The 14,552-nt window shown below is 36.9% G+C and overlaps 1 protein-coding gene across 6 annotated transcripts in view; it reads left to right on the top strand.

Moving 5' to 3' along the window:
* KCTD3 (potassium channel tetramerization domain containing 3) overlaps positions 1-12,679 on the top strand; it is a 67,622-nt gene extending 54,943 nt beyond the window's left edge. For 3 of the 6 annotated variants that reach the window (XM_040262872.1, XM_040262873.1, XM_040262875.1), the window contains 5 exons: positions 1,614-1,769; positions 3,319-3,415; positions 6,459-6,643; positions 6,729-6,861; positions 7,593-12,679. In XM_040262872.1, coding sequence (XP_040118806.1) covers positions 1,614-1,769; positions 3,319-3,415; positions 6,459-6,643; positions 6,729-6,861; positions 7,593-8,154 — 1,133 coding nt within the window. In that variant the 3' untranslated portion in view covers positions 8,155-12,679. Of the gene's footprint in view, positions 1-1,613; positions 1,770-3,318; positions 3,416-6,458; positions 6,644-6,722; positions 6,862-7,592 lie in introns of all 6 variants that reach the window. The other 3 variants (XM_040262871.1, XM_040262874.1, XM_040262870.1) reach the window with 2 other exon arrangements.
* The last annotated feature ends 1,873 nt before the right edge of the window (positions 12,680-14,552 follow it).

Here is a 14,552-nt window from a genome sequence, read left to right as displayed (position 1 = left end):
AGCTGGTGCTGTCAGCGGCCGTTTGTTTTCTTCACAGACTGGTTTTCTAATTTCTCTTTCTCCCTCTTTTAGAATATAGGTTTCTACAGCAGCAGCAACTTTCGTTCTCCACCCTGTCGTCAGCACTTAGCATAGTTCTTGTGAATAAATGAAACAACACAATATGATCCTGTGAGAAAAACAGACTATTCCTTTGCTAGACCATTTTGATATTTAAATGACAGTGCCGCACTAAAGAGCAGTTAATACTGTTTTGATGGTAATGATGTTAATATTGGATGTGATGTCTAAGAATTACTTGGTAAAGTTTGCATTTTAACATATCTGTAGAGGTTTGAAATCTAAATTTGTCAAGAAAAATACCCAGGTTAGCCAAAAATCTGGGGTATTTTATATGTACTCAACTGTGTTACTCTGCCACCTGGTGGATATGAACGTGTATGTAATTACATTCTGTTTCCCTTAGTGTTAGTTTCAATGTTGTAAATGTTAGATGATGGTTCATACTAACAAATTTCATAATTGCATTTTTGAGTCAGCTAAAAGTATTTCAGTTATTTTTCTGAATCCTCTTAAGTTTAATAATGAAATCAGGAAATTATTTCCCGTGAAGCTGATTAAATAGCCTAGAACTACATGTCTTCTTTTTCACCAGAAAACTAGTATTCCGAGAATTGAGAATTTTGCTGTATAATATGTACACTTTTTATTCTTATTGCTGTTTGCTTAAAATTAAATTTCTAAACTTCTGTTTAAAATGTGCAACTGTGACACTTATCCAGGAGGAAATGTGTGTATAAAAGAAATTTTGGATAATTTCATAGTATATACTGATGACTTCATAATGAAAGACAAGTTAGTAATTTTTTTTATTAAAGCATGCCACAAAAGTACATGCAAGAACTCTTGCATTAATGTTATAATTGTTTATATATTTTAATAGGGTATCTATTCAGACAAAACCAACAGAAAACAGATTACTTATTCGGAGATATCTCAGTATATAACTGCTTAATATTATTACTATGGAAAAATAAATTAAGCTAATTGAAATATGTTTCTTAAATACAGACTCTTATATAAAAATAATTCTCAACTTTAGTAATGAAATCTTAATTTTCCGTGATGTAACTGAATGAACAGCAAGTTTTGGGACAAATGTCATTTGTGCCAATAAATTTTCAGTAACTCCTGGTCTTAATTGTTTGATATTTGAGTAACATAAGCGGAAACCGTTTATATGGTTGGAAAAAATAAAGTAGGCAACTTGTCTACAGTGTAGTTTACCAACAGAACAGAAAATATTCAACATCTCTTTTACGTACACCTTTTTTTTTAACCTTTTCTAAATCTATACCCTAAGGATCCATAGATTAACTTATATACCTTATATTTGCAGCAAGGTAAACCATATTCTGTTATCTCATTTTTGTTGGCTAGGTAGAAATTAAGTATGATTTTAAGATAAGTAAGTTGTTTTGTCACTCAAAATGTGCTGTGATCTACTTACTGTAGATCAAGTGAAAAAAATTAAAATGTATTTATAAAAGTGATGTTGTTGGTACTCTTACAATCTGTATTTAAAAACTCTGTGTGTTCTCTTTCTCTTCTAGTTTGTGCAGATAATAATCATGTCCGGACGTGGACAGTAACACGATTCAGAGGAATGATCTCTACTCAGCCGGGTTCTACTCCTTTAGCATCGTTCAAGATCCTGTCTCTGGAAGAGACAGAAAGCCACGGAAGCTACTCCTCTGGGAACGACATAGGTGGTCATTCTCAAGTACTATGAAGGCAGTGCTGAAGAAATGTATTATTGGTAGTAGGAACCTAAAAAATAAGAGTTCTAAATATAAATCCTTCATTTTCACTTTTAAACTTATTTAAAACAGAAGCTTAGTGTGTTTTTCTGATTAAGTTATCTAAAGTCAAAAAATTATACAGATGATATTTTTTGACTTTATGATGGTACAAAAGTGTGACAGTCATTCAGTAGAACCAGTACTTTGAAGTTTGATCTTTTCCCGGGCTAGGGATGTGTGGTACCATATTCCCTCGTGATGCTGGGCAGCAGCAGCAGGCCTGGTAAGTTCCCAGTCAGCCCTATGACCACAAGGGTAAACAAGTGATATGCTTGGAATCAGTCTGTATGCACACAGCCATTCTCTTTCTCACTTTCAGTATTCAGTAAATTATATGAGGTATTCAACACTTTATCATAAAATAGGCTTTGTGTTAGATGGCTTTGCCCACCTGAAGGCTAATGTAAGTGTTCTGAGCACATTTAATGTAGGCTAGGCTAAGCTGTGATGTTTAGTACTAAATGCAGTTTTGACTTAATGGTATTTTCAGTATTGTAAGTCATAACCCCATCATAAGCTCAGGAAGATATGTATTATGGAATTATTTTTAGTTGTTAAAAAGTTGAGAGCAGATTTTTCATCTTTACTAGCATTTCCTAAGTGATACCATCTCCAAATACCACTTTTTAAAAAAAAATTAGAAGCCATGATGGCTATACACATTTGAAACTTGAAATACTTTTTTTCCATAGTTGCTAATAATTAACCTGAAAATAACTTTGAAGCTGGAAAGGGGCTGATGTTCTTAGATTCTGAGAGTGGTTTTGATGGCATTCGTCAGGAAATAGTATAGCATGTCTCTACTGAAAGACTCTGATTTTAGCAAAAGGTATATAAAGTTAAATCAGTTTCTCCATACACCGTAACACACCATATATACACACACAGAATCTTCATAGAAGTAGATTCTTTTCCTTAAAGATCCATTTGAAACAATCTGTAATGTATATGTATTATGCCCACTGTACTTTTAATAGTTCTGTAGGACCTGTTCGTTAATTAATGTGCCTTCTAGATCACCTGTATAGGCAGAACTTACAGCACTGGTGGAATGTAAGGAGTGCATGAGAATTGTTTATGCATGAAACTGTTAAATGAATATGCACCCACAGTAAAGACTTCAAAATAGTTATCTTTAAAAAATGTAAGCTGCTTGTGAGAATTGCACTACCAGTCTTAGTATCTTTAGAGCGGGAACTGCTCAGTGTTGTCAGTTTTAACAGTTGCCCTGTGAACCCACTTCCCACTGTGATGATAGGCACTGAAAGTTTACAGTTTTGACAGCAAATTTTTTTTTTCCAACTATTGAGATATAATTGACACATAACATTGTGTAACTGAAAGGTGTAGCATTGACATATTTATTGAGTACTTTTGTTCCAGGCATTAGAAATCTAAAAAATTGCAAAAAATATCAACTTACACTTATATCAGTGTTTTATGTTTTCTGATCAAGGACCTTTTGGAGAACGAGATGATCAACAGGTGTTTATCCAGAAAGTTGTTCCCATCACTAATAAACTGTTTGTAAGACTGTCATCTACTGGGAAAAGGTAACACATTACTGAAAAGATTCTATGTTCAGAAGTCAATGTTTGTCTTACAAAAGGGGAGGTAATTTGACAGTGGTAAAAGTGAGCAGGGAGAAGAACCTGTAAAATCTTTTAAAGGAGGAAGTAATTCTAAGGACTCTGTCCTATAGGAAAAATTAAAAGAACCAAATCATATGTTTATTTTCACACATTTAGGCTTTCTGTACTTTTTAAAAAATTTTATTTTTTGGAAATATGATTCCTTTACACTGTTGTATTTATTTCTATTCTACAGCAAAGTGATTGTTTTTTATACATACACACACACACAACTTTTTCATATTCTTTACCACTATGGTTTGTCACAAGATTTTGTATATAGTTCCCTGTAGTTAATGGCACCCCACTCCACTATTCTTGCCTAGAAAATCTCATGGACAGAGGAGCCTGATGGACTACAGTCCATGGGGTTGCAAAGAGTCAGACACCACTGAGCGACTAATAGATCTACTAAGCTCAAACTAACCATCCATCCATCCTCTCCCTTGGCAACCACAAGTCTATTCTCCGTCTGCGAGTCTGTTTCTGTTTCATAAATAAATTCATTTGTGTCATATTTTAGATTTATACACATAAGCGATGTCATGTGGTATTTGTTTTTCTGACTTCTTTTAGTATGAAAATCTCTAGGTCTGGCTGAGTAATAGTTCATTGTATATAACTACATTATCTTTATCCATCGATCTGTCACTGGATATTTAGGTTATTTCCATGTCTTGACTATTGTAAACAGTGTGGCTGTGTACGTAGGGGTGCATGTATCTTTTTGAATTCTAGTTTTGTCTGGATATATATGCCCAGGAGTGGGATTGCTGGATCCTATGGCAATTCTTGGTGTAGTTGCCATACTGTTCTCCATACTGGCTTTACCAGTTTACATTCCTGCCAACAGTGCATGAAGGTTCTCGCTTCTCCACACCCTCTCCAGCATTTTGTTATTTGTAGATATTTTTAATGATGGCGATTCTAACCTGTGTGAGCTGGTACCTCATTGTAGTTTTGATTTGCATTTCTCTAATAAGCAGAAATAATGAGCAGCTTTCCACGTGCCTGTTGGCCATCTGTATGTCTTTGGAAAAATGTTTATTTACGTATTACTGCTTTTTGATTGGGTTGGTTTTTTTTAGTTTTATGAGCTGTTTGTATATTCTGGAAATTAAGCCCTTGTGGGTCAAATCACTTGCAAATATTTATTCTCAGTCTGTAGATTTTGTTTCCGTTTTGTTTATGGTTTCTTTTGCTGTACAAAGGCTTGTAAGTTTGATTAGATCCAGTTTGTTTGTTTTTATTTCTATCGTCTTGGGCAACTGACATCAAAAAACATTTTATTAGATGTTTGTACAATTTGTCAGACTGTTTGGCCTGCGTTCTCTTCTAGTTTTATGGTATCGTGTATTTTACATTAAGTCTTTAAGCCATTTGAGTTTATTTTTGTGCATGGTATGAAGGTGTGTGCTGATCTCACTGACTGCATGTGACTGTCCCTGTTTTCTTAATTCTATTCAGTGGGCCCTCTGTCTCCAGAACCTCCCCCTGCAGGCAGAAACCAAAATCCCACCATACTCAGGTCCCATATATAAAATGATACATGCACTCAGCGCTCTGTCTGTGTGGGTTCCACATCATGGAGAGCTGACTGTAGTGGTTGTAAACAGGAATCAAGATTTTAAAAAATATTTTGTCAGTTCATACATAATATTGAAAAATGATCATCTTGATAAACACAGAAAAAACATTTGACAGTTTAGCAACCATTTGACTGAAAAAAAAAAAAAAGAATCCTAGCACTTAATAATAGAGAAGGCAGTGGCACCCCACTCCAGTACTCTTGCCTGGAAAATCCCATGGATGGAGGAGCCTGGTGGGCTGCAGTCCATGGGGTCGCTAGGAGTCGGACACGACTGAGCATTACTTTCACTTTTCACTTTCATGCATTGGAGAAGGAAATGGCAACCCACTCCAGTATTCTTGCCTGGAGAATCCCAGGGACGGGAGAGCGTGGCGGGCTGCCATCTATGGGGCTGCACAGAGTCGGACACGACTGAAGTGACTTAGCAGCAGCAGCAGCACTTAAAGCACATTCTTTAACCTGATGAATAATATCTGCAAAAGTAATTATACAAACTTCACACTCAGTTGTAAAATGTTACAAGCTTTTCCCTTGAGGTTGGGAATGAGACTGGGATAGCTTCTATCACTCTGCAGGAATCAACTCTCCCCTTCACTCTCCCTTTCCCTGCTTGCTGGGAAGCTCAACTAAGCTTCATATTCTGTGCCTGTGTCTCTCTTATTAATATGAATCGTGTTTCCTCTTCATTTTCTGACCTTGGATTTGCCTGGCATTAATTGTTCTTAATCTTTTTTTCTCTTTTTAAAGTGGGCTGGGATAAATATTTCAATCAAGTACAATTTTGTTAACCTTTCTATGACTTTGGCACATCATTTACTGACATTATTTACTTGTCCTCTCATTTGTCAAATGTGGATTACTATTTATCTTTTATGAAAAAAAATCAATGAAAATAACTTAAAGCATTTTAATAACTAACAATATTAATCTATTGGAGGATACTGTTTAGACATCCCCATATAGCTGTACATTTCTGGTTTTAGATTTTTAAAATTTTCACATAAATGTTAAATGATTTCAAGATTGTTTTTCTAGTATCATGCCTACTTGCTTTGTTTCTTTGTGCCTTTTTAGTGTAGTAACTTCCTTTTGAATAATTGCTTAATTCTCATCAAGGCTCTTTTAAATTTACTTTTAAGATTGATTTATTTGTCTTATTTCGATTATTTAATACAATGTTTTATAAGAGCCTTTTCTCTAGGTTCAAAGAAACAAGCCTTGAATTTTACTGACTTTCTTTGATCCCTTTAAATCTGTTTTATATATGTGGAATATTTGACTATAACTTTGCAAAGAGGCAATTAATTTCAAAAGTCTGAATTATAAAATGTGATTTGTTCTCCATAGTTAACAACTGCACAATATGTTTTGCAGAATCTGTGAAATCCAAGCTGTTGACTGTACTACAATATCCTCATTTACAGTAAGAGAATGTGAGGGTTCCAGCAGGATGGGCTCAAGGCCAAGGCGGTACTTGTTCACAGGCCACACAAACGGCAGCATTCAGATGTGGGATCTGACCACTGCCATGGATATGGTCAACAAAAGTGAGGATAAGGGTAGGTTCCTTAAAGAACAGTGTTCGTCACAGGGTAGGCTTTTGATGCAAATGATTACAGTGATGTATGTTTTCCTAAGATGTAGGTGGTCCAACTGAAGAAGAACTACTCAAATTACTGGATCAGTGTGACCTGAGCACGTCTCGGTGCGCTACTCCTAATATCAGTCCAGCAACTTCTGTGGTTCAGCATAGCCGTCTTCGTGAATCAAATTCTAGGTAGGTTCATGCACTGAATTGATTGCTTTTTGGAAAATTGGCTAAAATACTATAATCACATAACCTTTGAAAGCCAGATTTTTCAAAGTACATTTTAAATTCATACTTTGTCACTATTCAATTTTTAAAAAAATTTTTTTACTAAATTTCTCATCTACATGCATGTTTCCTTTTATAGAAAAACATCTTTCACCCTTTGACTTATTTGTGAATTACTGCCAATTTAGATGTCTGTTAACGTGATCAAGAATTCATTCAAAGAAAATTAGAAAAATCACATGTCCCCTTAGATGCTATGTAGAACTTTTGTTCCTGTTGTCTCAGGGACATATTAACCAAAATGATTACACTTTTAGTCTTAAACAGTATGTACTTTTAATACAACGACATGTATGCTTTTAGTTAAGCATATTTTTGAAAAATTCCAAAATGTGAACTAAGGGCCACATACTGAAATTATATTAGTTCCACATTGATTTTAAAGGTGTTTTTCCCCTAGCTTTTTTCAGCTATTCAGGAATCTAGCTTCATTGTGAATATATGTATGGTATTTGCATTGTTAATTTTATACACATAGTATATAGAGTGCTTAAGATATATTTTTATATAGCATGCTAAGATACATTTTTATGTATAATATTCTTTATATATATTTCATTTTAACTGATAGTTTAATTAATTAGATGTGCCCCTGAAAATTCCCAAGAAGACATGTGACTTTTGTATTTCAGTCTTCAGCTCCAGCACCATGAAACCATCCACGAAGCAGCTACTTATGGTTCCATTAGGCCTTACCGAGAAAGTCCTTTGTTAGCAAGAGCAAGGAGGACTGAGAGCTTTCACAGTTATAGGGACTTCCAGACTGTGAACTGGAACAGAAACATAGAAAGAGCTGTCCCTGAAAATGGTAACTTGGGTCCAATACAAGCTGAAGTTAAGAGGGCAGCAGGGGAATGTAATGTGTCTGAGAGGAAGTCTCCTGGAACAGAAGTTAAAAGCTTGAGAGAATCAGATAGTGTAGTGGAAGTTCATAGACTAGCTGAAGGTTTTCTGGAATCCAAGAAAAGGTTATCAGAAGATGAAAATGAAAATAAAGTGGAGTCACGGAAGAAAGGAGGATTTGAAGGAGGCGGATTCCTCGGAAGAAAGAAAGCCCCTCACTTGGCATCTTCACCAGGCACGTCTGATGGAGGAACTGACTCACCTGGTGCCGCATCCCCGTCTCCTACAAAGACTGCTCCCTCCCCTCGGCACAAGAAAAGTGATTCTTCAGGTCAGGAGCACAGCTTGTGACAGCTCAGCAAAGTGAGTAGCAGTTTCATTATTCAGAAGAGAGCTAAACTCTACTGGATTTCGATTAGCTTTTACACCAAAACTTTACGAATTAAGATTGGACTTCATTTAGCATCTTTTTGACAGAATTACCTGGGTTAAGGAGATAAAATAACCATATCTCATCTGATCTTTTGGAAAATTTTTTTAAGTTTTACAGGCACATTTAATAGATCATTTGTAAAGAAGGTGTCCATTTCCATGTTTATCTACTCTGGATTTTGGAAGCATAGTATTAATACCATGTCTTAATAAGATGGTGCCCATTATAGATGACCATCCCTTTAGAGTGTGAGAATCAACAGACTGCATTCCTTATGCTGATTTTACCTGAGCTTTGTCTTGCAATGTTATGTTTAACAAATTCCATAATTCTCTTTGGAACTTAATCTCCCAACCCTTACTGTGACTGCAGAGTGGTTTACCAGGTATTTAATGAGGTGCTATGTTTGTGGAAAAATATGTAATTCAAAAACACTATTGAATACCAGATTGCTCTGTGTAGTACTAAGTCCTTTAGGATAATTTTAATTGTGGTCATTTTCTGATTCTCATTGTTGGAGTACTTAAGTCTTAGCAAGTATCACCAATATTAAATGTCAAAAATCCATTTAAAAACTTTCTTTAAAGTTGGAGCAACTGTTTGAACAGATGAAATAAAGACAGTTTTGAGTGCCCAGAAAAGAAAACTACCAGTTACTAGTTTGCTTTGTTTGAGGAGCCACCATTTTTTTTCTTGTGTTAATAATGAAGATAATTAAATTAGAATGTAGCCATTTTGTTAAACTTAAGAGACTGCACTTCTGAATTTTTGGTTAAAGGTTTTGGCTGCTATAGAAATTTTATTTTAAATATAAGAACAAAGAAATCTTTTGTACTTTAATTGGAATGATTTCCAAATTTCTGCAAGTAAGATAATTGTAAATTTAAAGCATTAAGCATTTATTGGTGAATAATGTATATATTCCCATTCTGAAAAATATAAGTGGGTCAAGTCAAAATAAATTCTTTAAAGTTTATTATATTGCCTGTGGTTTCATAGACACTTTCTTGTATTTATTTGTCAAGTAAGGCAAATAAAAATGATTAGGCGTTTTCAGTTATTTAAGGAATAGTAATCCTGTTTAAAGTGTACTTAGGTTTTTTTCATGCTTTGCTTTCTCCCATAATAAAGGAAAGAGGGAGGATCTTATATGTATGAAAACTAACTTGTATTGTCAGGGAAAAGGTTACACAAAACATAATTTCAGTATTACCAAGGATTGTATTTATCTCTTAAACCCTTTTTCTCATTATTATACTCATGCAAAAAATTGGGTGGGCAAGTAAGAAAACTAAAAATTAAATATTTACCCAGTCTTTTCCAAGAGTAAAAGGGCTCTTTATGGGATTTTAGTGTAATTCTGGAAAAAAAAAAAAAAAAAAACTGCAGTGGCAACTCACTATAGTTATTCTATAAATATTTGCATTACAGTCAGATTGTTTTTCTTTCCTGTAAAAAGAGCTTGAACCTTGATGGTACAGCAGAAATTTGAGTCTGTTCTGGCACTTAACTTTGTAAACTTCAGCAGATTATAATGAAATATCTTAGGCATAGCAGGGATAGTTTCCTTATTAGGGTTTTTGAGTCCAAAAAGGGGGAAAACCTCCAGAACCACCTGTGCTGTGTGAACTTCTTTCACTTCTTAGGAGAACAGGAACACTGTCCATTGTTGTAAGGAAGAATAAGATTTCAGAAAAGCCACGTGAGGACTCGAGAGAAGATGGCCATCTACAAGAGAGCTCTCACCAGAAACCAACCTTCATGGCACCTTGATGCCAGGCTTACAGCCTCCAGAACCATGAACAGAGATTTTTTCAGCCAAGGTGCTGGAGTAGGACTCAGTCTTCTCTCTTGAGCACACCAAAAAAAAAGTCTACATCCAGAGACATGAAGACGAAATCAAGAGGCGAAAGGGCAGGTGCACTCACGGTGTAATCAGATCCCATGCCACCCAGCTGGACCACCCCCAGACTGGACAGTAATTAAATCACAGAACTTCTCCCACAGGAGTGGAAGCTGAGCCCCATGCCAGGCTCTCCAGTGCAGGGGTCAGTCTTTGGGAGGAGGAGCCTCCAGAGCATTGGGGTTTACAGGCCAGCAGGGCTTAACTGCAGGAGCTCCCCCCTCAGGATGGGGGAAACAGCCTCCACCCTCGGAGGACACACACAGGTGCTCAGGGCAAAAGCTGAGACTACACACAAGCCTGGGCCAGACCTACTTCCTGGTCTTGGAGGGTCTCCTTGGGAGGTAGGGGCAGCTGTGGTTCTCTGGCATCATAAAAGCTGGTGGCTGATACAGTGGGGACCTATGTGAACGCTGGGTGGAGTCAGACATTTTGAGTCCTTGGCACTGAGACCCCACCCAACAGCCTATAAGCTCCAATGCTGGACGCCTCAGGCCAGACAACCAGAGGGGTAGGAAATGGCCCTGTCCATCAGCAGACAGGTTGCCTAGACTTCTTGACTCTCAGCTGTCCCTAGACACATCCCTTGACAGAGCTTGGCCCACCAAAGGGCCAAGACCCTGCTGCACACACCAGTGAGGAGGCACGAGCCTCTCCCACCCAGAAAACCTACACAGAGCCCTTAGACTAGCCTCACCCACCAGGGAGCAGACACCAGAAGCAAGGAAAGTACAGTTCTGCAGAACTGAGTTTATAACACAGATCAGAGTCTATGCTGGGACCAACTGGTCCCTGATCCTCTGCTGGGACACAAAGGACATCCCCTACAGAGGGTCCCTTCTCTAAGATGGAGAAGCATAACTAAGCTCCTATACACATAAAAATACAGACAGAAATGTAAACAATGAGACAGCAGAGGAACATGTCCCAGACAAAGGAACAAGGTAAAACCCCCATAGAATAGCTAAGTGAAGTGGAGATAACCCACCTATCTGAGAAGGAGTGCAGAGTAATCACCGTAAAGAGGATCCGAGAACCTGGAGAAAGAATAAAGACACAGAAAAATTTTAACGAAGAGCTAGAAGATCTAAAGCGCAAACAGATGAACAATAATTGAAAAATACACTAGAAGGAATCAATAGAATAAATGAGACAAAGAATGGAAGAAACCCCTGGGAAACGTTAAATGCACCAATGTTTGCATTATGGGGGGGGTCACAGAAGTTTCGAAAAGAGGGAGAGAAAGGGCCTGAGAAAATATTTGAAGTGGTAATAGCTGAAACACGGGAAAGGAAATAGTCACCCAGCACAGAGAGTCCCATACAGGATAAGCCCAAGGAGGAACACGCTGAGACACACAGTAGTCAGATTGACCAAAAAAGAAAAAAGAAATATTAAAAGCAACAAGGGGAAGAGCAACAAATAATATACATGGGAATCCCCTAAGACTGTCAGCTGACTTTTCAGCAGAAACTCTGCAAGCCAGAAGGCATGATATATTTAAAGTGATGAAAGGGAGAAACCTACAACCAAGAATACTCTACCTGGCAAGGCTCTTGTTCAGATTTTACAGAGAAATAGAAAGCTTTATACACAAGCAAAAGCTAAGAATTCAGTACCATCAAACCAGCTCTACAGCAAAAGCCAAAGGAAGTGGAAAAGCCCAAAACACTAGAAACAAAATTACCAATGGGAAAGCTCACTGGTAAAGGCAGACTTCAAAATACAGAGCAAATATTAACAGACATAAAAGGAGAAATAGACAGTAACACAATAATACTGGGGGGACTTGAACACCCCACTTACCTAAATGGACAGATCGTCTGTCCAGACAGAAAATTAGTAAGGAAACAGGCCTTGAATGACACGATAGCTTAGATAGGCTTAATTGATGTTTATAGGACATTCCATCTGTAAGCAGGAGAATACATTTTCTTCTCAAGTGCACACAGAACATTCTCCATGATAGATCACATCTTGGATCACAAATCAAGCCTCGGTAAATTTAAGAAAATTGAAATCCTAATCAGGAATGTTTCCCACCCTCAATGCTATGAGATTAGAAATCAGCTACAAGAAAAAAACTGCAAAACACACAAATGTGGAGGGAAAAAATGAATCTATGTATATACTTTGTGTGACAGATGAAAAACAACAGAATTATAGTTCTCATGGTGTCAAGTTTTCCCAGTAATTATGAAATAAGTATTTTCATGTCAACTAGATAAGTATTGTTATCCTCTTTCAAGATGAGATTACCAAGGCCCTCTGAGGATCAATAGCTTCACCACAAAGCTCCTTAGCTACTGAGCCACCTCATGAACCCATGTCTGTCTCTGCAGCCTGTGGTCTTTTCCTGGCTTTCTCATCCAGGCTTACATATCAGAGCCACCCGAGATTATCTGCTAAATATGTATCTCTGCCGGTTGGGACTCATGTCTTACAAAATGTGTTACATTGATTCTAACGTACATCGATTATTCATAATATCCTGTTTTCTTAAATGGGCTCACCTTTATCATTATGTGTAAACTGTAAATACAACCCAGAGCTGTTAAGAGTATTTTTTCATAAATATATTAAATCAAACTTGGTTCACAGTTAAATATTTATTAAGCAAACCACCTTTTGATTAATTTACATGATATCTGTGCATTGGAAATAAACTACTATTCATGTGTGACATAATTAAGTTCCTACTCACTGAATTATTACACGTGGACTATGTGTTATTTATAGGTTGTTCAGGTTGAATTATATTGATGCCATCATGATTTTTAGATCAGCATAAGGTACCAATACAGATTTCACATTCAGGTAGAAATGACAATAGATTATCGATAAGTGCAGTTCTTAGTTGAGCTTATACAAGCATAGCTGTGTGTTCTCAACAAAGCAGGTCTTAAAATTGAAGCTGAGTATGTGATGGGACCAGAGTCAGGAGGTTTACAGAGAGCTGTCTGCTGTCGTCTCTGTAAAGGAGAAGTTCTGTAAAGGAGAAATGGGCGAGGACCAGAGTCCCAGTGCACAGCATGTATTCTTTCAGGTTCTTTACAAAACTGGTTCTCCACATTAGGAACATCTGGAGGCTTTTAGAAGTACTGACACCTCAGTGCCACCCCAGACCAGCTGAATCAGAATATCTAGGGGTGAGTCTGACTGTTGAATGGAGGCTTGGCACGTAGTACCACCTAAAGCAGGAAGACAACATCATGTGCTTCTCTGAAATCAATATAAGTCATGTTCAGAGTGTTGCGGGCATGGTGTGGGTGGAAGCCATGCAGGCTTCTGTCACTGTGAGCCAGGGGATCAAAATGTGAACGAGTCAGCTAATGAATTCATGGATTCGTTTGTAGCAGTTCTAATGAGGGGGCAGAACTTGGGCTTAACACTGGTCTGCTCTTTTGACACTTAGTGTTGGCAAGGCTTGTCCAGTAGTTGGTCATTCTGAGGAGCTGCTCTTCCGCAAATTTGGATAAAGTCTCAGTGCCCTCAAAGTCCATGTTCTTTCTTTGACTGCTGGGCAGTTAGTGTGATTCCTCATTTTCAGGCAGAATAAGCAAAGTTATTCCTTGTGCTCCAAGTTTTGCCAGCTCAGCTTTGGGGAAATCTACTTATCTCTGAATGTAATTCACAAAATATGTCCAACAATTGTGTTTGAGACATATAAACTCAAAAGTAACTTCCCAGAATCATTAAGACCTTTAAGAATGAAGAAGAGGTTTTCTTACATTGTTTTCTGTGAAGAATAAACTTAAATACCTTTCATTTTATGTTTACTTGGGGAGGAAAGTGTTTCTTGAGGTAGGACTTACCAATAACTTTCTAATCCCAACAGAGTAAATAAAAACTTTTTGACTCTTGGAAATTTGGTCATGAGTCAGTTTAACAGTTAAAGTACCAATTTCTGCTCTTAATGATTCTAGTAGTTCTCTGAAATTAAGGAATATAAGACAGATATATGAAACATGTATATTCCTATACTTATATATGTGTTATTTTTAACATTTTCAAAGCTGGAAGGAACATTAATTTTTTTCTTTAATTCTATGTAGGCTAGTTAAAAATGCAAATAAAACAGTAGTTTCCATATAGAATGTGCCAAGGTGAAGGTATTCCTGGGTATTCAGTGAATTGACAGAATTCTGTAAACTATGTAAAATATCAAAACAGTTCATTTTTCTTTCTGAAATATATGTTAGCTGCTTGTTCCTTAGATTTTTAGAAGATTCATACATATAAGAACAGACATTTATAAATTTATGTGGTTTGGTAAATACTTACCCTAAACATCAAAATCAAATAGAAACCTACACAGTCAAATGTGTAGCCTCAATGCAGAGTTTGATTTTCTCTGAGTGTTTCGGCTTGATCTGACATTGGGATTTGATTTCACAGCTGCTACTAGAATGG

The sequence above is a fragment of the Oryx dammah genome, unplaced genomic scaffold, assembly GCF_014754425.2.
Source record: "Oryx dammah isolate SB20612 unplaced genomic scaffold, SCBI_Odam_1.1 HiC_scaffold_21, whole genome shotgun sequence".
Classification (NCBI taxonomy): Eukaryota; Metazoa; Chordata; class Mammalia; order Artiodactyla; family Bovidae; genus Oryx; species Oryx dammah.
Note: the sequence above shows the minus strand (reverse complement) of the source record. Positions and strands in the feature narration are given on the sequence as shown.